Raw genomic sequence first — 25397 nt, forward strand, 5'->3', positions numbered from 1 at the left:
AGTCTTTGTTAAAGTCACGAAGCTTTAATTGCACAACTGTAACAGTGTAAATGTTATCAGTTTGAGAAACTGATGATTTACTTTACCTGAGGGCATCGTCTCTGCATAATCACTGGTAATAAAATGGTTATAGATGGGAAAGGTTAGACGTGAAGCTGTGAGTGGATACAAAAGAGAAGCAGAAAAAAGGTTTTATCAATATCAAAAAGAAAAAAAATCTGTAGCAACAAATTCTGTCTCACCAGTCCAAAAACAAACAATATTTCTTGGTGGCATTTGTTTGTTTTCTTCCTCTGATTTGAGCCGGCAGCTGGTGTGGCGGCTAAGTGGCAAAGGAAATGGCTTTTCCTTGGCAGGTCAATAAAGTGGGAACGATGCTGGAAAATAGAGTTCAGAGTTTCCAGATCAGAAGGAAAAACTACAGAGAAGTTTGAAATTAAAATATAGAAAATATTTGCTCCCCTTCAAGCATCTTTATGTCTCACTGACAGTTTCATAACCATCATGAACTCACACCAACATCGCCAGGTCCATCCAAGAAATTCAGTAGAAGTGTGAAATGGGCGGTAATGGGGATTATTTTCTGCCTGGAGCGCTGTCTAAAACATGTTGTCTGAAACTAAGCAGTTTTTCTTCTTTTTTTTTCTAATCCCATCATGCTCTTCCTCACCGTCACCGTCGGTCACTTCAGACACGCTCCTCATCGACTACCAGTTCACCTTCAGCCTTTCTCAGGAGGACGACCGGTACTACACCGCCATCAACTTTGTGGCCACACCCGAGGAGGTATGATCTGACAGCGCACAGCCCACTGTCACGGCAACCGTCTTCTCTCATCCCCTTCAATCATAGTTTATCTCCTTTAGTTCTCCTGTAAATTAGATGCAAATATTTTATAAAAATAAGAAGCAAACAAGAAGAAAAATAAGTGGATGTATTGAGTATGTTGTACAAACTGAGACTTGAATGACATGAGACTGAATAATGAACTAAAGTCACTACAATCAGTCATCCAGATGTTTTCCCGGCAAACAAAAGCTTGCCCAGTCCTGTCAACTGTAGAGTCGAGCATCTGGAGCTAAACCTGAGACGAAAGCATCTGACTTAAACTTCCAGATGGTTTTTGTCTCCTGGCAAAGCTTTCACTGAGGTGTTAAATTGTGGGAATGCAGTTAATTTGTCAGCTGAAGAAAGGTGAAAAAAGAACACATTTTAACGCCGTGTTGCTGATTGAATTTTATGCACATCCAGTGAAAATTTAACTGGTACTCTGTGAAAACGAACACAGAAAGATGCTTTAAATGGAAATGGAAAAAAATTTAATATAATTTCACCTCCAGGATAAATTTATTAAATCAAAGCAAATATTCAGAAAATGAAATGCATAATGCAAAAAAGCATCTTTACTTTTTAATATAAGAAGAAAACAACATTTTTAACAAATTGTTTAACCCTTATGCATTCTTCAGGTGTTTTTGCACATTTTTCTTTAACTTATTCTTGTATTTGTTGATCATTTTGGCAGTCATAGCTTCTGGCATTAATATTTATAAGAACTCCAGTGTATTTTCCTCTCACACATCTTTATATATTCCATTGATACGTCTTGCACCCTCTGGTGACCTTCGTGGCAAAAATGCTCACACACTTAAAAAAGAGGAAAACTCCATTAAATCATCGCACATAAATATTTTTTCTGCTTTTTTTCCTCATAAAGCACTTAAACAACTTAAGTCCAGCTTAAAACTACCAAGCATTTAATCATTTTTAGGATCTTTAGCCTTTAATAATTTTAATTATTAATTAAAAAACACAAAAAATAAATTATAGAAGGGCCTTTGGTGATGATTAAAGTCTTAGATATGTTTTATTTTTATTTATTTTTAAAGTAGTGTCAGATAATCCACTCAGGACACATTTGTGGCCCCTAAAATGCCCCATCGAACTTTATTAAAAACAAGTAAAACCGTTCATTCTGTAATTTCAGCATTTCATTTGGAAGAAAATGAGATTTGACAGATTCCACAGGTTTCCCATTATAGACAGTTAGCCAGTAATGTTATAGAGCTGTGTGACTACCAGGGGCCAAAGACTGTGTGAATGTGTGTGTAATCAACATCTAATCAACATCCTAATAATCAGAAATTATTCACACACAAAAATAAATCCCTCTTAGGGTCCTTGGTAGCAACATTTTCTTTCTTTTTGTTAAAAAATGCTTAAACTGGTTGCACTGCTGCTGATTTTGACAAGGTTAATTTTTTCCTCAGCCAAGCCGGGATCTGGACATGTTCATAAATGCCTCCAAGAACTTTAATCTGAACATAACCTGGTCAACAAGTTTTACTGGTAAGTTTCAGCCAGCACCTCACACAATTGTCATAACCTGTCATCATTTGCCTTTTTATTCCATTTGTTCATCAACTTTTAATTTATTATCTGTCCCTCCTTTCTCTGCTTCTTTCTGTCATATAGCAGGCACCCAGGCTGGAGAGGAGATTCCCATCGTATCCCGGAGTAACATCAAGGAGTTCAAAGACAGCTTCTCCAACGAGAACTTTGATTTCCACAACAGCCCCAACATAACCTTCTTCGTCTACGTTAGCAACTTCACTTGGCCAATCAAAATTCAAGTAAGCTTCGCAGCACACTAAAACTACTGATCGATTAAACCACAATTCCAAAAAAAGAAGAGAATGAAATCTCATCAACTTATTTTTTATTAACTGGACATGAAGAATATGAGCTCATTTTGAATATGAGGGCAGCATCGTGTCTCCAAGAAGCTCACAAGGCTTCACTTCTTCCTTTATAGCAGCCTCACAAAACCCAAAAAACTAATACTAAACAAGGAGAATCTGCTTTTAGCTTTCATGCAGCTAATATCAGGAACAAACTCCCAGAAAACCTGAGGAGTGCTCTGAACCAGAGTTTCAAAGCTGCTCATTAAACTTTATTTACCACCTCTTCTAATTAATCCAGAGTTTTCTTTTCTTGAAAGTTGAAATGTTGACTGTGTGGAATAAATTTCCCTATTATTCATTAATCACCTTTTTATTATTCACTTCATTAATCTTTATTACATTTCTTATCATTTTTCATTGTAGTCATTACAGTCTTTAACCTTTTTTTATCTGAAGATTAGATGGAAACTCTTCCTGTTAGTGGGAAAGTTGGGCTCCTGTATTTACTGCAGGATTGAACACCGTTTATTCAAGTTGCTTACAAACATATTTTATATTCATTAAATCTGAGCACCTTTTAAATGTTTTAAAGAAAAGCTTTTGTTGTAAAAGCAGCGCATGTGTAAAGGATCACCACTGGAAAAATGCTGTCTGGTTTCCATCTTCTGTTATTGGTGTATAAGTTGCAGATGAGGAACGTGGATGCAGGTTAGGGCAGATTTAAACACCTAATACGACTCAGCCCTGATGAAGCAAACATGTCCAGATGATCATCTGTCTGTTTGAAGAGAATGAAACAAACATCCATCTGGAAACAATCCACATTCACTTTCTAAAAAGCTGAATCTGAAGAATCGGTGTGACGGGAATCGGAGGTTTGCAGTTAAAATAATGAACCATTTTCCATTTTCCCCTCTTGTATGGCCCAGGTAGCTGCTTTTCTTTGTTCTTTCATCCTGTTTCTTGTTAGTGAACACTTTAGTTTTGTTAAAGCCAGGTGTTACGTTGCCAGTGCCAGGTAATGGAGACAAGCCCAGTAGTGACATAGTGCTTTAATTTACTGCTCACAATAACCATTAGAGAATAAGCACTAAACTTAGTTACTTAAATCTTGCCAGCACTTAAGGCAGAGTTTAATTCAACATGCAAATTTAAAACGCTTTTTTTTTTCTCCCCGTTGAGTCCTAATTATGTTTCAGGAGATGTGCACATGCAGCATGAAAAGAGGATAGACCAGCTCCTGCATACGTGCACCATCTTGATACAGTAAATGAATGTGCTGTCAGGGCTGTCGGGTGCTGTGGGAGAGCGAGGCGCTCTGGACATTCCTCTTTGTGCGCTCCATGCGGCCTGCCCCTGACAGCGTGCCACCCCAAACAGTGCTGGAAGTAATTTGACTGGTTGCCCCATACAAGCTCCTTCCCTCTGCCCTCCTCCTGTGAGGGGAGAAAAATTCTGCCTCCATCTTCCATGTCCTGCCTTGTGAGGGGTTTTAGTTCTCAGAGCTGCAGAACTCCAGCTGCTGCCAGCCAGCCTGCCTCAGGAGGTCAGGAGAGCTGAGCTGAGCTGAGAGAGCTTTTCCCCTCTCATCCTCCTCTGATCCACCTCATCTTCTGTCTTGCTGGGTGGGATCATGTAGAAGATCCCCCCCCCCTGCTCTTCAAACTAAAGCGAGCAGTTCAGCTGCCGTGTCATTTCCCTCCCTTGCACTCAAGGAGTTAAATCTTCATCAGCGAGGTAACATTTTCCAAAAACATTTTTACCCTTTCTTACTAACAGACCTCCATTTTCCTTTTTTGCCTTTTTTTTCTGGCTCTGCCTGCATTCAGCGCTTCTTCTGCAGTGTGGTGCAGGATTGTGTATGCGTGCATTCGTAGGCGGTGGGTCCTCCAGTGTTGGCAGGCAGAGATCGGAGAGTTGGAAAACGGTTCGTAAGCAGCAGCCGAGAAAGAGCAAGGGCAAAGTGGAATGTTAAGTTGAAACACATGCTGCATTCAGAGTGGGCTGTGTGCAAGCTAAGCCCTCTCTCAAGGCTTTAGTGGGCAACTGTACAGAGCTCGCTCTTTCCTTCACTCACACATCACCTCAAGGTGGTTTCTGCTTGCCGTCACGTGGTTGCATGTAGTAGAACTGCATGTTTATGTAGCTTTGCACCAAACTGCCAATCAGCAGTACTTGTTATGCTGCTGGAAAAGACAACAGTTCAGCTCCAGTTTCAAGGATTTAACAAACTTCCACCTAACGAGCATCAGAAGAAGTTTAAAACATCTGAAAGTCGTTTGGATTTTAGGGAAAACGCTGACTTGAGTGTGGAGCAGCTCGGATCGTCGACGCAGAATCAGTGGCAGGGAAATGAGTCAGCCAGGAGTTCTCATGCCCCTACTTTTGTTCTTTTTCTTCCCTGATGAAGAATAGATCTGAACTTAATGATGTTTGTAATTAAACACAAATCCCAGACTAATTACATTAAAGAGCTGTGATCTCCTGTTCCGTGCCTTAGTGAACATGTCGCGATATGGTGGAGATTAGAACAGCCTCTAATTTAATACCCCGCTGTGGAGTAACAGCAGCTGCAGCGTTCAGCTGGCTCCCCTCTTCATGTAGTGTTTATCTGGGCCGCCTGGTCTTCATAGTGATCACAGAGAGGTCGGTTTCCTCCAACAGTGGCACTGTTAACTAAGTTTTAATTTAACAGGAACAAAAATGATGACTAAAAATTAATCATATAAACGAATAAAGTGTTGACTAATAAGTTCAATAACTTAATCATTGTTTAATGAATAGACTGGATGTTAAGAAAGAAGAAGAGTTACTGTCAGCCTGTCTTTTTATGACAAAACACTGCACGCAGTTGACACTCGAGATTAGCCGTGACAATATCTGCTATTGTGTGTGCTCTGAGTGTGGCGGCCTGTTTGCACTTCCCAAAATGGAGTTAGACAGTGATGACATGACCCGGAATCACCTATGGGTTTTTTTTTTTCCCCTCTACTGAAGTCATTTTTCTTGTACAGGGATATTGTCATGAGTGGGGAAAGTTCTGAGATGTCTAAAGATACTGATGACTCTCTTAGGCCGCCGTCATGAAGCAGAGCAGGTTCCAGTGCACCAGTCGACACAGTTTCCTTGATAATTCAAAGCTTTGGTTTTAATAGAATCCCTGCCAATCACACGTCTGCACAGTCTCTGGGAGTTTTTCTTTAATCCTCTCATCTTTACCTCCCATTTAGATTCATGAGCATGAAATATTTCCTCCCAATGATTTTCTCCTAATTACACATACGTGATTAGGCTCAAGAAAAGCTCAGTGTTTTTTCCCTCCTTCTTTATATTCTGTTCGTTTCAGGAGAGAAGCCACAGAATATTCTCAGCTTTCTGTCAGCATACTTTCTCTCAATGTAGCCCAGATTTAACACAGGCTGCTTTCATTGCTGCTACATGACACAGATGCTTTGTTTAGAGTTCGCCGTAGGATCTATGAGCTTGGAGTTGTTACTTTTCAGCAGTTAGATACCAAACTTTCCCAGGGTTGGTGTTTACACAGCCTGATCTATGCTGATGGCATCTTCTTTTTAAAGTTTCCTCTTGGTACATTGACACCATGAACTTATCTTGAATGTTCAACAGTCTGGAGCTAAACGATCACACTGAGGATTCGGTGCTCAGCAGTAACCGACAGCAACACATTAGTGATCCAGATGGTCGACACCAGAAAAACAGAACCTCGACCCCCAGAAAACACCCTGCCACCTAACCATCTCGTTTAAAGTCATTGAAGATTTATTTAGTCTTACTTATGATTTATTTATTTTTCTTCTCATGCATATGATGTGATTCATTTGGTATTCAACAACTAACCTGACATGAACCCTACTGGGATTATTTTATTTATTTATTTATTTATTTTAGCCTTTTTCTTTTGTCCAGAGGAATTATATGCTAACCCCAGCTTTGTTTGGGAAGAATAATCAGGAGTAGTAGTGTGTTTTGGTCCAAGGTGTTACTTTGGTGAACAGAGTGTGTGTGTTTGTGTGTGTGTGTGAGGGGAATTAAGCTTTCAGTGTGACTGCAGTACCACTGAATCACCAGAGAGGGGCAGTGTTGTGTTGTTGCAGGAATGTGTTGGTTCTGAGGCATTTTGGGGTGAAGGCAGTGGGGTTGAACGCCACTGACATGGTTACCCCTGGCAACCTTGATTAAGACAGGATGTTGCTGGAACAGTTGCACTTGTGATGATTGCATAGAGAACATTTCTGCCCACGTGTGCAGGAATGATCGGGTTTTGTGCGCAGGCTGTGGGCAGCCTGTCTCTCTTTGACATATGTCAAGTCTGGAGGACAGATGATCAGACAGACTGGGAACCTCCCAGTAGCTGTGACACCATAATAAAGAAGAAACTGACAATGACTAGACATTATGATATATGCTTTAAGATGTGTTGATTCATCTTGACAGCATAAATCTCAATTTAATGTATGATGTGGAACTCATACATCTTCCCTGTGTGAGCATTTTCTACCTGCTTTTGTAGCTTTTGTCAGATCTACAAGGTCACCAAGAGTCTGACGCTCGTGTATTTGAGCGAATAATGCTGACCTCTTGTTTTAAAATCCTCCTTATTAAAGCAGATTTCTGACCGTCCATCGTCCTTTCTTCTTTTTTTTTCTCTCCCACAGATTGCATTTTCCCAGCACAGTAACTTCATGGATCTGGTGCAGTTCTTTGTCACGTTCTTCAGGTGAGTGCAAATAGATGACTGTAATAAAACATGGAGGTGCAATTTTCCTTTAATAAAAACATAAATTTTAGAGACCTTGTTTATCAGAAGGGAGATGTTTCCACACTGACAAAAAGTAACGTCCATTTTATGTTTGCAAACTGGTACAAAACCTGGAAAGTCCAGCAGACTAAGATAAAGAAATAAAAAGACCTCTTTTGGTCTTTTCCTAAGGAATTTTCCTTGTCTTTTAATCTGAAAATGTCTGTAAATTTGCACTTCCGTTAAGCTGTGGTGTGGCTCTGCAGTTTTCTTATCACATTTTACGGAGGCTTTATCACATAAATCATATAAGATGTGTAATATTACTTCAGTATCATGGTGGATAATTTAAAATAAGTAAATAAAAAGCCAGAAAAGTAAAACCACAGGCTGCTCATATTCACCGCCATGATTTACATAAATCCCACTTAGGATCAATTTGAAACATAGTTAAGCAATGCGTTAAATGTTAGAACTGCTGGAATAGTGAGACAGAGCTAACTCTTTTCTTTTTTATAAAAAATAGTCTGGTCTGTTTGCCAGAGGAAAGTATAAAGGAGGCATTGAACTACTTATATATGAATAAAATGATAGATTAAATAATTCAATTAAAATAAATAAATAGATTAATAGAGAAATAAATATATTTAGAAGAAGAATTATTTTAAAAAAAGGGAAAAAATTAAATGCATACAAACTGTTCCTGATGATTTTTTAAATGGTTTTTCCATATACTGTTAAATGATGAAGCCAGGCCACTTGGATATATTTACATGAAGTCGTAGCTTCTACCACTGCTGCTCAGAAGAATATCCAAGTCGGAGTTGGAACATATTCCAAGGATTCTGTGATGTTCTCAGTTACTTCGTAATTAGTATTTCATTTAAAAACGACTTTAAAGCGTTATCGGTGTTAACAGGTCTATTATATTATCAAAGGTTTGCACAGATGTACATGTTTATTAATGTTTATATTATAAGTGTTTACCCGTGGATAATTTTCTCCTTGGTTAACTCGTCTTCATCATTTGCTCGTCATTGTTTGTTTTAATCAGTATACATGTTTCCATTAAATGAAAGGGCCACTATAGTTACATGCTTTGTTGTAGCTGCAGAGACTTTAGCTTTTCTCCAGGACATACAGACCCACAGTCTGGAAATGTGATTTTATATTCCAATAAATCTAGCTGTTTAAAACCTTACACTGAATAAAAAATAAACGGAAAGCCCTTTGTTGCAAGCTTTGTGAGCGTGAAGGATCATCATATTTCATATTGTATTCAGCGCTTGGATTCAGTTTGCAGTCGACTTTTGGCATCCAGAAAAACAACCAAAGTGCAGATGTTGGGCCGTGTTTTACATCAAGTTTGTTGACTGTGTTGATTTAGGCTCAAACATAATGAGGCATGACTTACTGGTGTAACAGCAACTACGTTCTGTCAGTCCTGACAACCTTTTATTTCACCAACATGTAAAAACAAGATTTACACGAGTCCTTTAGTTTTCCTCCTCTTATCATCAGCCATGCAGGAAAATAACCTGTTTGAGTGTTATTGGCAAAAACAAACAGATCAGGAAGAGGTTTGCCTGAACTACCACGAGCAAACCACTGATCTTGTTTGTCTTGTCTTGTCTTGATGCAGTTCTGTAAATATGTTTTTTGTAACTGAACTCTGCTCATGGATAACTGTCAGCACATGGAAGCAAACTCACACTTTCGTTATCATGCACATCATACTTACAAGCATCATTTTTTCTTCAGTCATGGAATATTCACACATTATCAGCCTGATGGCTGACAAGCTGTTGCGTTTATACACATCCAGCTGAGATGGAGCAACTTATTTAATTATTACTTTTATATATTTTTTTCTGGCAGCCTGATGAATGAGGCTGTACTCATCTTCGTCCTTTCTGACTTATTGTCTTCTGTATCAGCTAAACACCCCTCCATGTGCATCTGTGTGCAGCAGTTGGTCCCTTAGCTGCCGGGAAGGTGGGATATGTTGGGTTTTACTTTTTCCGCTGCTGCAGCAGGATGCAAAGCTAACGAGAGAAAATTAAATTAAATAGAATATAATTCAGTAGATGAGCGTCACTACTGCAGACAACAGCTTTAGTTCGTTTTTAACTGCATACAGAGCATCTTTAATAAGTATTAACCCTTAAAACGCTGCTAGATCAATGCCCCCAAGCAATATCACTTATTTCATCAGCAATTTTTCAGGAAAAGTAGCGTGTAACTGTAATTCTGTGATGGATGGCTTACCCTTTAGGTGATCTACAGAAGTTTCCCAGTCATTTATACCCTGTAGAAGAGGTTTACAATCCAGATACAACATGTAGTGTTTATTCAGACTCTATAGGATAAATCCACAATGAGTGATCCATGATAAGACCATTACATATCACATTTTCATTTTTAAAAAAGGTCAGTATCACTACTGTGTTGCTAAGAGACCTATATTTTGACCTGGAAATGATAATGAAGTCACTTCCCGTCAAACTTACCACCAACCAGAGAGCTTACATTGACGGTAATATCCAGCCAGAAGCAGCCAAAGATCAACAGGTGAGCAGAAAGTTTTATGTGTGTCTCAAAAGAACAAAAATAATGCTCCTCTAGCCTGGAATAAAGCCAAGAAGAGGTTTTTGATGCACAGTGCCTCCAAAATCCAGCTGAGTTATTTATTTCTACGATGCACTGTTAGTAATAAATTCTGTTTTTGTTGTTTTGGCAGGTCTTTATGCTGATATATCTGTTGATACTGACTGATATATGATTTTACATCATAGCCTCATACTCCGACAACTGAAGCTGTCCTGAAATAATATCTGGATGTTGACTGGGATTAAGAGGGTTGAGCTTCAACATGTCTTTTTAGATTTAAAATACCAGGCAGACCAAAAATAGCAAATGGCCTGGGGTTTTAAGGGTTAGTCTAGACTTTTAATTGGAAGCAAATGTAGGAATTAATTTAAAAGACAATATATTATATTGGTGTTTTTCAGGTACAGTGTTGCCAATTTTTCCATCTACTGTACATGGCTTATTAGATTGATAGCCTGATTTTTACTCTTGCATTCAGCTGTTTCTGCGTGTTGGCATCACATGATGACGCACTGTGCCTGTTTCTGCTTTCCTCAGCAGTCAGCTGCAGCTGTCGACTGTTTACTTGGGGATAAATGTTCAGATGAATGATGTGTGGTGATACATGGAGATGGAACTATTTTGCAGTCTCGCCCATTGCTTTAAACACCTGTGACATATTGGAGTGAATCAGCTTTGCATTTTGACTGGAATGTTAAGTGCATTTCTGCACTTGTGCTGCGTAACAATGGAGATGCCATTTTTTCCCCTGCGAGGTCTGAAAATGAGTTGAGTCTGAAGTCTGCTTCTTCAGGATCTGCTGTAATGTCCTATTGATTTTCAAGACGAGCTAGACCAAAAGTACACAAGTGTATTCCCGGCATGGTCGACTGCATGTGTGTTGTTTCTCTGGAGTATCCTCTAAGTGTGCTTGTGTGTGTGTCTGTAACCCAAAGGGAAACAGCAGGCCTTTTTTCTTTCAGGTTTGTGTGTGCTGACTGTTCCAAGTCTTGCTGGTTTTATTGATCCAGCAGCCTATAAAAGGCTGGAGTCAAGGATTCCTTTGTTTTCATATTTGCAACCACCTAATTTCAAACACAATGTTCAGAAGGGGTGTAGATACATCCATTTACAGCAATACATCAACTCAGTGAATAAGTGATTGCATTTAATCAGCATGTGATATCATCTCAGATTGATTGCTTCTGAATTGAATCAAATTAGTTTAGTAGATCTGTCCATCCGTATGCATCCAGATTAGCCTCTCCCTGGCCTCTTCTTCCAGTTCATTAAGAGGAAACCTGAGTTGTTCCCAGGTCGGCCGAAAGATGTGGTCCCTCCAACGTGTCCTGGGTCTTCCCCAGGGCCTCCTCCTGGTGAGAGATGCCCGGAACACCTCCCTGGGGAGGCATCTAGGAGGCATACTTACCAGATGCCCTAAACTATCTCATCGGGCTTGTCTCGATGCAGAGGAGCATCGGCTCTACTCTGCACACTCAGAAAAAAAGTGTCTTAATTGTACCTTTAGGGGTACAAAGGATTGTCCCTAGGTTGTTCCTTCATAGCTAGTGCTGTTGTACCAGCATTGTACCTCTGGGGGCCATCTTGTAACCTGATTTAACAATACTGGCCTTTGGATCAGACTGTCGCCTTCGGCCACCACCAAGTTCACATTGCACCTGTCCTCAGTTTTCCTCCCCATCAGTGGTGAGGCTGTGTGAGGGCGGCAACCTGTGGTTTACTCAGACTGGCCCCAGTTGCTTGCTGGTAAGCTCCCTTCTCCGGCCTGGCTCCAGGATGGTGCCCAGCTTCCCCATTTCAAGTGAGGTAGCTAAAGTGTTCTGGTGCTGACGTTTTCGGCATGTCGTAGCAGAATTTGTGATATCTGAAAATATTAAATCATTACCCACTTTATCAATATAAAATCGCATTGTGATCAAACATGTAATTTACAGCTGCTGCTCAATTTCCTCAACTTTATTCCAAACTTTCAGTGTCAGTAAGTCAGGGTGATATTGAGCCTGAAAAGCAATAAGGCAACTCAATTCCTTTGCATTCACATGTCAGCCCTGCAGTCACTTGCTTATGATGCCGGGATGTTTACACACCTGTCAGCATTTGAACATTTGTATGTCAGCAATTGCAGCAAAAGATTTGCACCTGCTGCGTGTTGGAAGCCGACATCACAGCAATCCACAAACAGAGCAGCCTTTTCTTTCTGTTGATACTTCTCTTCTCCTCCATCTTTTCCTTTATTTACCGCCTCTCTCCTTCATCATTCTTTCCACTCCCCCCTCATCCCCTGCTTTTCCTCATCTCCCACTTTCTCTCATCACCTCACTCCCCCATCTATCTCCTTTCATCTCTAGCTCTACTATCCCCCCTTCTGTAATGTTTTCCTTCTCCATTCCTCCCTCTTCTGTCCCTCACCTCCTTTCCTCCGTCTAACTAAAACCACCCTCCACTCTCGCCCTCGTTTTCTTGCTCTTAATCCCACAGCGCTGTCTTGTTTTGATGTGCATGCTGTCTGCCACTGATTCAGCACTGATGAGTCGAGCGCTAAAGTTAGCAAACCTTGTCCCTGTTTGCTGCCGGTTCTTTGGGCGCTGCGTTGTTTGTTTTGCGGGGGAGGAGAGGGATGCTAATTAACGTGAAAATTGTTTGCTCATCTTCATTCCGTCTTCCTCTGTTTCTTAATCTCGCTTTCCCCGTGCCAAGTTTCCCTGCGGGGACAGATGAAGGTGGTGCCATCCTGTTATCTTCAGCACCAGCACAGATACCCCCACAAGCTTTCTCCAGCCACAAAAACAGATGAATTAAACATCAGTGTTAACAGAACACAGATGCATTCACACGTTCACATCCAGCTGTCCAGCAGTCCGGCAGCTTCTTACCTCAGATTTGCAATGTTGAATTACAGCATTTACAACTCGTGCAGGGTCTAGGACCCTGATTGCCAACAAATATGTCAAACTTTTAGTGAATGTTTAACTAATTAAACGTTGTCTCTTGTTAAAATTGTCTGTTTACTTCCAGACATCAAAAAGCCCTGGAGAATGTGAACATTTCCCCCTAAAATGATGGCAATAGAAATGTTTTCATGCGCAACAGCCAAGTCTAAAATTAAAATATGACAGCTAATGCTAGCACGCTTTGAAGCAATAGTGACCCGAATGACAAATTTCTTGGCAACATAAGTCTGAACTGCTGGATGGATGAAGCTGAGAACACAACATGCAATATTTTATCATTTCATACTTGCTCTGGAAATATTTAGAGTGTTTTTGAAGTCTGCAATCATACAGCATCCAGACTACATTAATCACTTCATTAGGAAAAGTTGATTTTTAAACAGTTTATTTTGTTGATGAAGCAGATGTTTAGCAGCTCAGCGAAAGTACATATGGAAATAAGACGACATGAAGAGATTAAATTCCTGCGAGTCTTGGTAAATAAGTGATACTTGAATAAATATGTGTAATTAACATGGTTGCGTAAGAACTCTTTAGCCTGATGGTTTTATTTTAACTTTGTGGCAAATTCTTCAGAATCAGCCTTTTTTATTGCAAGAGAGCAGCGATGTTATGCAGCTATAAACTTATAAAAATAAAGAAATCAGGGCACGATGATGAAACTGTCAGGGTTTCAGACATCACACTTTTTTTCCCTCCACCTTGCAGTGGGATATCATGTCTTCCCTTCTGGACTTGCTTGTATTTAACTAGTAAAAGAGGAGCTTTGTCTCTAAACTGGTGTTTTAGATTGTAAACTTCATGTTGACCCACTGTCATTTTTACTTGTTACTTGTTGATCAATACAGGACTGATGCTTTATGTACCAGAAAACTTCTCTTCTGGGATCATTACAGCACAACTGTGCTGTGATGACCACGGTAGTCCAGGGGACTCTGTTCGACTGGGCAGGGAATTATGAAAACATTTCACATTTGTGTTTGGTTTTCTTTCGAACTTCACTTTGCGCAAATGGACCAAACCGCCTGGACATCATCACGCTGTTACGACTGCTGTTCTGAAGAGGTGATATTCCCCAAAATGACCACTGACAAAGAAGAAAGAAGAAGAAAATCCAGCTCAGGACTGAAAACAGCTCATTTACCGCATGTAAACAATGGAGCAACAGTAAATTTATTCAGTCTTGGAGTTTCTGTTTTTACTTTAGTAATGAGGAGCAGGAGAGGCAGCGAGATACCCGACCGCTACATCACCTACTCTCTTTGCTTCACTGGACGGTCCTTTTGCTTTCACACTGCAAGCGAACCGAGACAAGTGGACCAGTTTGTTTCGTTGTCGGTCTGCACCAGAACAGGTTCACACTGCTCCAAATGAACCGTACTACCTGTGGAAGTAGACCAGGGTTTCCTTATAGCAGACCAACTGCACCAATATGAATCCGACTATAAGGTTATTTAAAATAAGTCATTTTACTGACTCTAATCCCTTTATTTTATACTTATATTTCATTTTCAGGATCCTGCATCACAAGTAGATGTCTTCTTTGCAACAATTATGTAAAGCATGTGTGGGGGTATGTGGGCATTTGACAATGTTTGAAACGGACGTATCTGAAAGATTTAGACCAGTTTAAACTGACTTGATTCACAACCAACAAACTGATCTTTCTATCAGTCGGGCTCTCCTATGAGCCAACTTATTACACATTTCACACAAAACTCATTCCAATCTGCACCTACAGCCGCAGTCATCCTTGAGAAATGACATGTTCAGTGAGATCAATTATTAAAATCTGAATTACATTCAAAATATTGTAATTCACTTCACTTTTGCAGCATTTTATCACGGCTGAGTCAAATGACTTGTGAATTATGTTGCCTCACAGAGGGGGAGAGGTAATGTGGTTGGGGCCAGGGCATTAAAAGACAGCATAGCAGCAGGACGCCCGTCCTTCCCCGAGTCATGGTTGGTGTGTGGTTGGCTGGGTTTCTGTGATGTTTGTGACACATCCTGCTGCCATCAAGGAGACTTAAATTTTCTCCTGAGAAACATGTTTGAGTGAAACACACATCAGTGTGAAGATGAGCTTTTTACTTGAGGATGTTTTCACTGCTTTCTCTATTGTGTTTGATCTGAACCGTTTTACACTTTTCAGTTCATCAGTTGAAAGGTCTTCAGCTTTTGTGTTTTCTTTCCACCGTATCAAAGGATTATCAGCAAAACCTACCAGTATTGATTCCCCATAACTACCCGAGCACCATCAGCATGCAGGAGAAAGCACTCGCTGACCTCGTTTTCAACCATTTTCCTTGTTAAAGCAGAGAGGTTGATTAGTGTCGTCACTCAAAGATTTTTGAGTCAGCACCCTGGGTGTGCATGTTGCACCCACTCCAGCTGCCAGCTAACCCTCTGGTGCTCCTTCCTTCTTCCCTGGCCAACCTTTTACCTCCTGTGCTACAGCTGCAACTGTCAGACTCCTGCATTTCACTACTTTGCTGACATCGAAGTACTGCAGAACTTCTGTTCTTCATCCAACACTCCCACAGTTATTCTCTCCCTAATAGTTTTGCTAAAATGGTACCTATACCTGTTCAATTACTTGTTAAATTAAATATTTAATCGGCCAATCACATGGCAGCAACTCAACCCAACCCAAGTCGATACGTCGATACGACTTGCTGAAGTTCAAACTGAGGATCAGAATGAGGAAGAAAGAGGATTTAAGTGATTTTGAACATGTCATGATTGTTGGTCTGAGTATTTCAGAAACTGCTGATCTACTGGGATTTTCACACACAAGCATTTCCAGGGTTTACAAAAAATGGTCTGAAGAAGAGAAATATCCAGTGAGCAGCAGTTGTCTGGACCAGAATGTGTTGTTGATGTCAGAGGTCAGAGGAGAACGGGCAGACTGGTTGGAGATGATAACACGTCCAGCCTTGAAGCAGATGGGCTACAGCAGCAGAAGACCACACCGGGTGCCTCCTGTGAGCTAAAAACAGGAAACCGAGGCTACAATTCACACAGACTCACCAACACTGGACAATAGAAGATGGAGAAACGTTGCTGGTCTGATGAGTCTCCTGGTACCACCTGATAAAGTGGCCGATGAAGGTAGTTGTGAATTGGCAGGGCTCACCTGAACAAATAATTTAAACGTGAACTTACTGAAATTTATTTCTATTATGCATCTGTCTAAAGTCTTGATGCGACAGCTGTGAGAACTGAGAGTTTTACTGCTCTGACACGATCCAGCCAACATGTTCCTTTTAATAGTCGTAGACCACATGGTTTTCAGGGCTGTGAAAGATTTTGACAGCTCACTTGAGATGCTTGTGCTGCTCAACTTGGAACTAAATCATGATTGTTTTGTGTTGCAAGTCAGTGAAGTAGAACATGAGAAATTACAATCCCAATTTCTTAGACTTCTCCCCCCTCTGGACACATGAAACTGCTGCTATTGAAAAGGTGAAAACAAAAAACTGGGTACCCAGCCTTCATGGAAAGCCATTAGGGACTCACTGTGTGGCTCTCAGACTACAGTATAATGGCTACTCTTGCATATTTTGGCAGCTGAAAGCAGCCTACAGTAGTTTCCTGTGATTGTCTGCTCCAACACATCCACACCTACCTACATCTCTTTTTTAATAGATGGGAGGCAGCTGGCTATTTTCTTGTGCTATGTGCCATCTGAGCTGTATGAGTCCTCTTCCCAGACTTCCCCTCTCATACAGAACATCCATTTACTGGACATTTTCTCTCTCCTGAATCCTAAAAAGCTTTGGACTGCAGCATGCATGGCTGCACTCGTTTGGGGTGAACTCAACGCAATCAATTGTAAATGTCTGTTTAAACTACAACCTCTTAACTAACAACAAGTCATCCTCTATTATTTCCCTGTGGCATTTGTTTTCACCGCATCATCATGGAGCTGAAAGCCTCTTTGTCCTGAAGTTTTAAAAGAGATCGATCATAACAACTGGCTGAAAGGGAAGTGACACTGACCCAAACTGTGATATAAGCAGTGCAGTATGTGGGCTGGCTGTCAGTTCTAACACCTGGTTGGGTTTGGACACAATTGTCAGTCTGGATTAGTGTCACCGGCACCAGTGACAGGCTGGAAGGTGTATGATTGACAGCAAGACATGATGAAGCAGACCAGCTTCTGAAAATAGTGAGCTCAAGTCATCTGTGTGAATATACCATAGAAAAGAGAAATGATGAGGCAGAGCTGCATGATTGGATCTCAACTGGCAGAAACTTCTGCAGCACACGAAGTTGTCATTCTTTCTCTTGGTCAAACAAAACAAAGACAACTAGTCCGTATCAGCCCTGTAGTTACTGAACGTGCTCACTTTGAGTTCAAATTAAAAAGTTTAATTCAGCTTTATTTATACAGCGCTAATACACAACAAAGTAATCTCAGAACACTTAAGAACACAGTTCAATTCAATTTATTGTTGTCCATTTATAATACAATTAAAACTTAAGCCTGGTACACACATAACGATTTTGGGCTGTTTTGATCCTGATTTTTACCTCCTCCCGACCCTGGACGGCAAACACCCAATCATCGTGAGATTTCTCTGTCCAATTATCATGTGGTCTGTGGTGTGTTACGAGCTGATGTGTCCCGATAATCCGCTCCGAAACGGGTCGTAGCAATCGGGAATATTGGACATGTTCAATATTTCAGAGCCAATTTCTAATGAACGCCAACGACTCATGCATTGTGACTGCGTGGATGGTGACGTGGCACGGAATGTAGCCAATCAGAGAGCGAGCTGGCTGGGAAACAAGGAAGTAAATAAAGTCCATGTTCACGCTGTCTCCCGTCTGTTATTTTTTTCATTTCTGGCTTTTTCTGTTAACAGTAGTCCCAAGACCACCATCATTCCCTCGTCCTATATATCCCCTTCCATGCTGTGTGTTGTGTTTTTCGGTTGTTACTAAGTTTCTTCTTCTTTGTTTCTTGTCGGTTGTTGCTATGGTTCTTCTTCTACATTTCGACGTTTGTCTGGCTCGGAGGACTAGATTGTAGATGAGTTGCGGGACAGCGTTGTTATGTGTGTTGTTCTGTGATTACATTTTCAGAGCACACCACACACAATACTATCAAAACAAATTTTTTTTTATCTTCACGTTTGAGGGCTTGACCAGATAAAACATCTCATAAGGTTAAAAAAATTGTTGTGTGTGTACCATGCCTAATCCAGTATATGATCCACATTAGTACGATTTATAATAACTGTGTTCATATAAACTAGTTAATTAAAAAAGTTATACTTGGCTAAAAAAAAACTAATGGATTGCATTGAGTCTTTGATTGTTTCCCATCCTGAGCATGCATGGGGTGGTGGGTGACAGTGGGGAGGAAAAACTCCCCTTTAACAAGAAGGAACAAACCTCCAACAAAACCAGAACCAGTAAGGTTAGGAGTGGGAAGGACAGGAAGGAGGGATCCCCAAGCTCCATGACTCTGATCCAAGGATACCTGCTGAGAAAGAAAAAGGAAAAAGGTAATGACAGCAATAATGTCTTTGGCTGTCTGTATTTATGCACTGAGAATTAAAGTAAACTAGAGAGAAGTGCTCAGTGCATGATGGGACGTCCCCCGGCAGTTTAAGCGTATAGCAGCAGAACTAAAGGGGTGGCTAAGGGTCACCCAAGTCAACCCTAATTAGAAGCTCTGGGTTTCCCACGTAGAGACCAATGTGCGGTGCAGCGCCACAGAATCAGCTCAAGTGCCACAGATGCCACCCCACTCCTCTTTGAAGCTATTCAACCTGAGGTTTCAGGAGCCATATCTAGTGCGAGTAAAACAGCACAATGTAACAAGGGGATCGCTTCAAAAAACCAGTTGTTTACCTTTTTGGAGCCATGAATGTGGTGAAGGGAAATTATGAACAGGTTCTGAAATACAAAGTAAAGCAGCTGATAGAAAAGATTTATATGCAGGGGCGGGTCTAGAAAAGTTTTGATGAGGGGGCCAGGTCAGGGCACTCATCAGTAAAAGGGGGGCACAAATGAGGTTTTTTTTTCTATGTTTTTAAGGCCTAGATTTTAGATAATAGTTAGCTGATTATTACAACTTAAGTGGTCATCGGATGTTAAATATTTAAAATCAAACAGCCAAAGACATTTTTCAGTCTTGATGTACATATAGCATTACATGCTGCATTCACTGATACTTGGGATATCTCAAGTTTACACTAAATTTTTAACAGTTCATTACCCTCAACCATGCCTTTCTAAACAGCCTTCTGATGGTAAATTTTGTTTATTTATTATCCTCAAGCCATATTTATGGTTCAGAAGATAATCCTGACTTTGTTTAGCAGTGAGAACCGGGAACTGGTTCTGTTTGGTTCTCCCGGTTAATGTGCAATAAATTTGTATGCAGATTCGTATGTCAGAAAACCACAGGGGCAGTGTTGCACAGTATAGCACATTTAACCTGTGAAAGGTACAAAGATGATGATGGCCTCGTAGACAAACCTGTTTATGTACGTAAAGGGAGCATAAATACACCTTAATGGTGACCAGAAAGCAAAGATAACTGCAAGCTATCCCAGATTTGTTTAATGGAACTGTAATCTGGATGTTTTACAGTGACCAATGTCTCAAAAGACCTGGTTGAAGCAAAGTCACAATTTCTTTACTGCAGTTTTATGGTAAAGTCAAATTATCAACCACAGAAAAAGTAGAAATTTTTTATATCATTTTAAAACTGAAGCATTGATCTGTTAGCAGCTAAGATTATTTAGTTTTTTTTTTAAGTGTAGTTTATCTCATGCTACCAAGGATGTTGGTGTTTGGTTTTCTGCTTAACATATAAGTGACATAAAATGACTAAACTGATTAAAAAAAAGCATAAAGAGATTTTCTTCTTGTTGTCTTGTATTGGTGCAGAGTGCAGCAGACGAATCTGATTTTATGTTTATCTGCAACAGCAGCTGTAAGTTTTTAATGATGCTAAAGAGCATCAGTGTTGTGCCTTTCCCAGCTGTATCTTATAGGTACACCGTAGAATGATGAAATGTTGTTTTGAAAGTATTCTTGTTGGTGTTATGGACTCTGTGGTTTCTTCAGGAGATTTAAATAAGCGTTGATGACTCATCCTTCATTCGGATCCGCGCTCCAGTTTCCATCCATCGTGCTGAACGGTGTTTAATGCTATCCACTGATTTAAAGCTCAGTTAGTCAAAGATCTGGACTACAGACAGAATAAAACCCCCACAAATCTGGTAAATTATAAGCTGCCCAGTTAATTTGCTTCAATCCAAGTTGCAGAAATGTTTTTAGTCAAACATTTCAAAGGTTTGCTTTGTTATTGGATGGAAACACATCAGATTGCACGTTTAATAAGAAGGCTTTCATCACTTTTAGTGGGAAGAATATTTTCTTCAATATTAAGCAAATACTTAATATTCATTATTTTTCATTCATTCATTTATTTATTTCCTCTTTTTTGTGTGTATGTTTGGGGGCTGTAAAAGGTATTTAAAAGGAAATATTTTTTCTTTTCTTCAATCAAAGCATCATCATCTTATTAGCTGAATCTCAATGAACTTTTCTTTATTCTTTTATCTTTCTTTTTTATTTTCATTGATATTCATTATTTTTTATCCATTAATTCTCTTTTTTTTTGCTTGTTTTTTGGGCTGTTAAGGGCATTTATATGGAAATCATTTTCATTTTACACAGTCAAAACTTGACCGCCTCCTTGTTAGCTGCATCTCCTCATTTCATTTCGAACTCTGTAAATTAGATGTGCCACCGTTATGGGAGTAATTGTCAAGATTCTGGTATGAAGCTGCTGACTGATGTTGTTTCAAACACTAACACTTCCACAGTGTTGTGTTTGCCCTTTAGCTTCTGCTTTGTGCTGCAGATTGACAGACTGCCTCTCTCATCCCCATGAGACGGCTGAGAGAAAAAGAGTGGGAGAGATCCTGAACCCACTTTAAAACCCTGCCCGTCGGTCCTGAGGGGCCTCTCCAGGTGCTCAGCCTCCTCTGCTGCCACCATCCCTGCTTTCTCCTCCTCTCCTAGCTTTTTAGTCTTCTGTTCTTTCTGAGTCTCTTCTTTTTGCTCTTTTCATCTCTATCTGAGCTTTTGCTGCAGCAAAGCTGCATGTGTCTTTACCTCGCCGCTCTGCTGTATTTTCCCATGCTGCCTCTGTTTGCTCTGTTTTTCTTGCCTTCTGTCTTTATTCCCTTCACATTCCAAGTCTCATCTTCATCTTCCTCCCCACCTGCCTTTCCTTCTGCCTCCTTTTCTCCACCTCTTGCTCCATCCCTCTCACTTTTTTTTATTTTTTACCTTCTCCAGCCTTCTTGAACGCTCCCCTCTGTAGCTGACCTGACTGTCAGGCTGAAGATGGAGCAGATAAAGTGCAAGAAGCACCTCACAGCCAAACCTTCTTCCTGATGGGTCCTCCACGAGCTGAAAGCTGCTCTGCGTTTTAATTATTGATAAGCTCGATCACTCGATTTGACTCAGAGCCTTTACTCTGTGTTTTTCTCCTCACCTGAGTGAAGAGGAGGCTAAAACTAACTTACTCATTCACTCACAGGGGCGTCCCAGAGGAAGACAAAGGCTTTCCTCCTCATCTTATCGCTCTCATGACCTTTGTGTGTTTAGAAAATATTGTGGGCCGTTCAATAGAGTTATAAAAGGTGAAGGAGAGGCGTACTTTGTACTTTTCATGAACTAGACCCCAGTAAAGGATTGTCTGAAATCCAGGATGAGGTTATTGTTTTTGGTCAAACGTCTACGTGTGAAGAATAAAAGGTGCAAAGCCTCAGCTAGTTTATTTTTTGATAGGGCAGCTGCTTACATATAACTACTCTATTTTTAAATCCTCATATTCCCTCTGCAGTTTTTTTTCCCTTTTACAGCAGCTTTTGTATTTATTCATGAGTTTTTTGCCACTACAGTGTTGCTACATCAGTGTTTCCTTCCCCTCACAGAAGCTGGTGCACAAGCCTTTCACTTTGCAGTTTTTGTCAAATTAGATTTACACGTGCAAAATACGGTACAAATCACAAGCTGGATGATAATCAGAATCAGGCGTACTGGGCAGAATGGGAACTTTCAGTTTAACAGCAGCATAAATGACAGAAAGAAAGCAAAATTATACTGTAAGGTGCAAAAATACTATATACAGAACACACTGATATACAGATCAAAAATAGAAAAGAGATGTAAAAGAAAAATATATATATACACACCGTATATGTATATATACAGTATATATATATAAAGAGAGATGGATGGATGAATGTGGAAAAATATAAATACATACAAAAATTTAGATACAACTACTATTTACAATATATAATTCTCAAATAATTATCCAGGTAAAATTATGAATAATGACAAAAAATAGGATTTAAGGTCAAAAACAGAAGTATGGTGGTGCATGAGGAAAAGAAATAAGTAAGAAGCGGCGTTGACCAGTTGTGAGCCCGGAGTGTCTGTCTGACAAAGAAGAACTGTTATGAAGAGCTAAAGCAATAACACTTTATGGCCATGTAATGGCATATATAACACGATCTGTCCAGTCAGTGGATAATGAGTCAGTGCTTGCAGATGTCACAAACTCTGCTACAATATCATTTGGTTGAATTAAGGAGCCAGTGATCAAAATGAGACAATATCAGATGCTGATTTAACACGATCAGTTCCATTCACATCATGTCACAGAAAGCAGCTTCTTTTCTGTTCGGATGATCATGTTTGCCACAGCGAGTCATCTGGTTCTGCTGATACCGCCGTATGGCTGTTGGATCCACTTTGGCTGTTCATGGTTGAACTTTTTCCAGATGTGTTTCTACATCCAGCTCTGCCAGCTTGTCGGTATTTTCCCATATCCTGTCGTTTTGAGATACCAACACAAAGTCACACTGAATGTCGTCCAAGGCAAATATTCACATACTTGGCTCAAATAACCCGAGAGCATTGTCTGTTTACTTCTCATTGCTTCATTTTTCAATCGATCAAAACATGGAGTTTAGTTAGTAGAGGCAAAATAAACTTGTTTGCAGACACACACCGTCTTAAACATACGGTGAACAGAAGTTTTGTCCATCAATTAGAGATCATCAGCACACAGCAGCGCCCCTCAAGAATCCCCAGGAATCAGAAAAGTCCTAACCTCTATTAAATTCCTTTACAGGGAAAGTTTGGGGATGAAGGATTTTTCTTTTTGCCCACAGTAATGTCTGTGGTAATGTGTCAAGGTTTTTAAATAATCCAGAGTAAAAGAAAAAAGGACAAGGGGCTATCAATTTATCTGATGTTTTATATCAGATACCCTTCCTGACACGACCGTCTGCATCCATCTGGCACAAGGACGACACTGGCTTGTTCCCCTTGAGGGTGCATTACAAAAAGCAACTAAAATATCTAAATCTAATTTTCTTTCTGAGCTCAATCAGACAATTTCAATGAAAAATAATTGTTCTTTTAACAAAAACAGTCTACACTACACCTCGTACCGTGAACTTTAAAGAAAAGAAAACTAAAAGCATGTTCATGACTGGATGTTAACATTATAATCTGATTTCCTTTATTAGATAATGCAACTTATCTAACTATGAGAAATTAGATTAACACACCTAGACTTCTCCCCAATACTCTGATCTACATGCAAAACCATGGGGGAGAAGTCTAGGTGTGTTAATCCAGTTTCTCATAGTTAAATAAGTGCCATTATGTAATAAATATCAGATTATGATGTTTACATGATCATTTGAATTAACAACAACTCCAGAAATATGGTAATGATCAGATTTTTTGTAAACAGGCTCAGACATCAGGCATCACGCTTCCCACAGACTTTCTTTCATTTACAATCTGGAGCACAAAGTTTTTAAAGTCACATAAGGAGCCTGAAAAGAAGCATCTGGTGGCTGTGCATGTGTCTTCACAGACCAATTTACTTAGAATAAGAGCTTTCTTTAGGTGCAAATTAAAGTCTCTTTTAGCTGAAACTGACATATCCTCTTAATAAAGCCTTTTTTTAGTAGAGCTCAGTATTTCCAGCACTGAGGATGTAGAAAACCTAGGTTTTGATGAAGACCTTGCTCACCTTCACACAGACTGTGTATTGAAAGTGTTAACAAGCTCAGACTGATCGACAAGTTTCAGGTTGTTCTTCCCCTTTTTTAAATTCAACTTCTGATGGAAAAATGAACCTTTTGTAACTAATAAACTTGGTGTTGGGCAGCCTCAGTAAGACTAAACATAAACCAAATTCAGCTAGATGTCAGTGTGCACACTGTAGCAGCATACTGCTTTTTTAGGCACCCAGCCACCACTCCTCCTGTTAGTGCCAGTTTGGTTTTAGCCGTTTCCCTCACCAAACAGAAAAGAGAGAATGTGTTCATTTAGATCAGCGCCAAATGCAAGATTAGTGAGTACACAGACAATTCAAAGCTCCACAGCTCATACAGCAGTTTGTTTTCCTGCTGCTTTTAAGCCTTTATTCTATTTCAGGTGGTTTGTTTCCCTGAAAGGTCTCACCTTCCTGCAGGTGCTGCAGGGTTTAGTGATGAAAAGAGGCGAGCAGAATCAGACCTCTGAGCAACTACCGGAGGAATGTGGTTTAGTGGATGAGACTTATCGGCTACAGTGAAAATGAAATGCTGTTTGGCTGCTGGGTGGTTTTCATTTCCCACCTTGGAGTGGAAGCCAGCAGCAGGCAGGTTTAGTATTCACCTGGCTTTAGACAGACCCTCTGTGTTGGTGTTTGGCCTGTGGCTGTTGTCTTGCTGTCAGGTTAGCCAGTGACGTGTCACCTCTCTGGCCTCGGTAGCCTGGGGCTATACCACACTTCCTCTGGCTCCACTTCCACACTACAATCTGCCCCCGACAGGGGCGGAAATCATCATATTTAACATTATTTGATTAAGGGTTTGAACATACAGTATGCCCAGTCTGTTGTTGTTTTGTCCAGAAACTGTTTACCTGCTGGGCAGCCATGACTCAGCATGTAGAACGGTTTCCCTCCAACTGGAAGGTCTTACATATATATATATATATATATATTTATATATTTATATATAAATATAATACAAAGATAGCAATAATCTCTTTATATCATAAACATGACGGTTTAAGGTGTTTTCCTCAAGAAAAGTTAATAGTTGTATTAACCCTTCAAACTTCGCTAGATCGCCAGCACCCTCCTTAATAAGTCATTTCTCTACTTCCTTTATCTTGATCAGGGGTGCCCAAACTTCTGCATGCTGTTGTACTTTACTGGCTGTTTTCTTTTGGTTCTGATCCGTCTTTCAGTTTACTTTTATTTTCCCTAATGTTAACTTAGTTTGCAGACAAACTACTCACATCCAGCGTCACACAGAACACCACCCACCATAAAGG

The 25397-nt window shown here is 40.1% G+C and overlaps 1 protein-coding gene across 3 annotated transcripts in view; it reads left to right on the forward strand.

Annotated features, from left to right (window-relative positions):
• Positions 1 to 25397, forward strand: part of atrn (attractin) — a 156453-nt gene that overhangs the window by 63619 nt on the left and 67437 nt on the right. For 2 of the 3 annotated variants that reach the window (XM_041972699.1, XM_041972700.1), the window contains exons 22-25: positions 692 to 786; positions 2271 to 2349; positions 2476 to 2633; positions 7361 to 7422. In XM_041972699.1, coding sequence (XP_041828633.1) covers positions 692 to 786; positions 2271 to 2349; positions 2476 to 2633; positions 7361 to 7422 — 394 coding nt within the window. Of the gene's footprint in view, positions 1 to 691; positions 787 to 2270; positions 2350 to 2475; positions 2634 to 7360; positions 7427 to 25397 lie in introns of those variants that run through there. The other variant, XM_041972701.1, reaches the window with a different exon arrangement.

This window comes from Melanotaenia boesemani, chromosome 20 (assembly GCF_017639745.1).
Source record: "Melanotaenia boesemani isolate fMelBoe1 chromosome 20, fMelBoe1.pri, whole genome shotgun sequence".
In the NCBI taxonomy this organism is placed as follows: Eukaryota; Metazoa; Chordata; class Actinopteri; order Atheriniformes; family Melanotaeniidae; genus Melanotaenia; species Melanotaenia boesemani.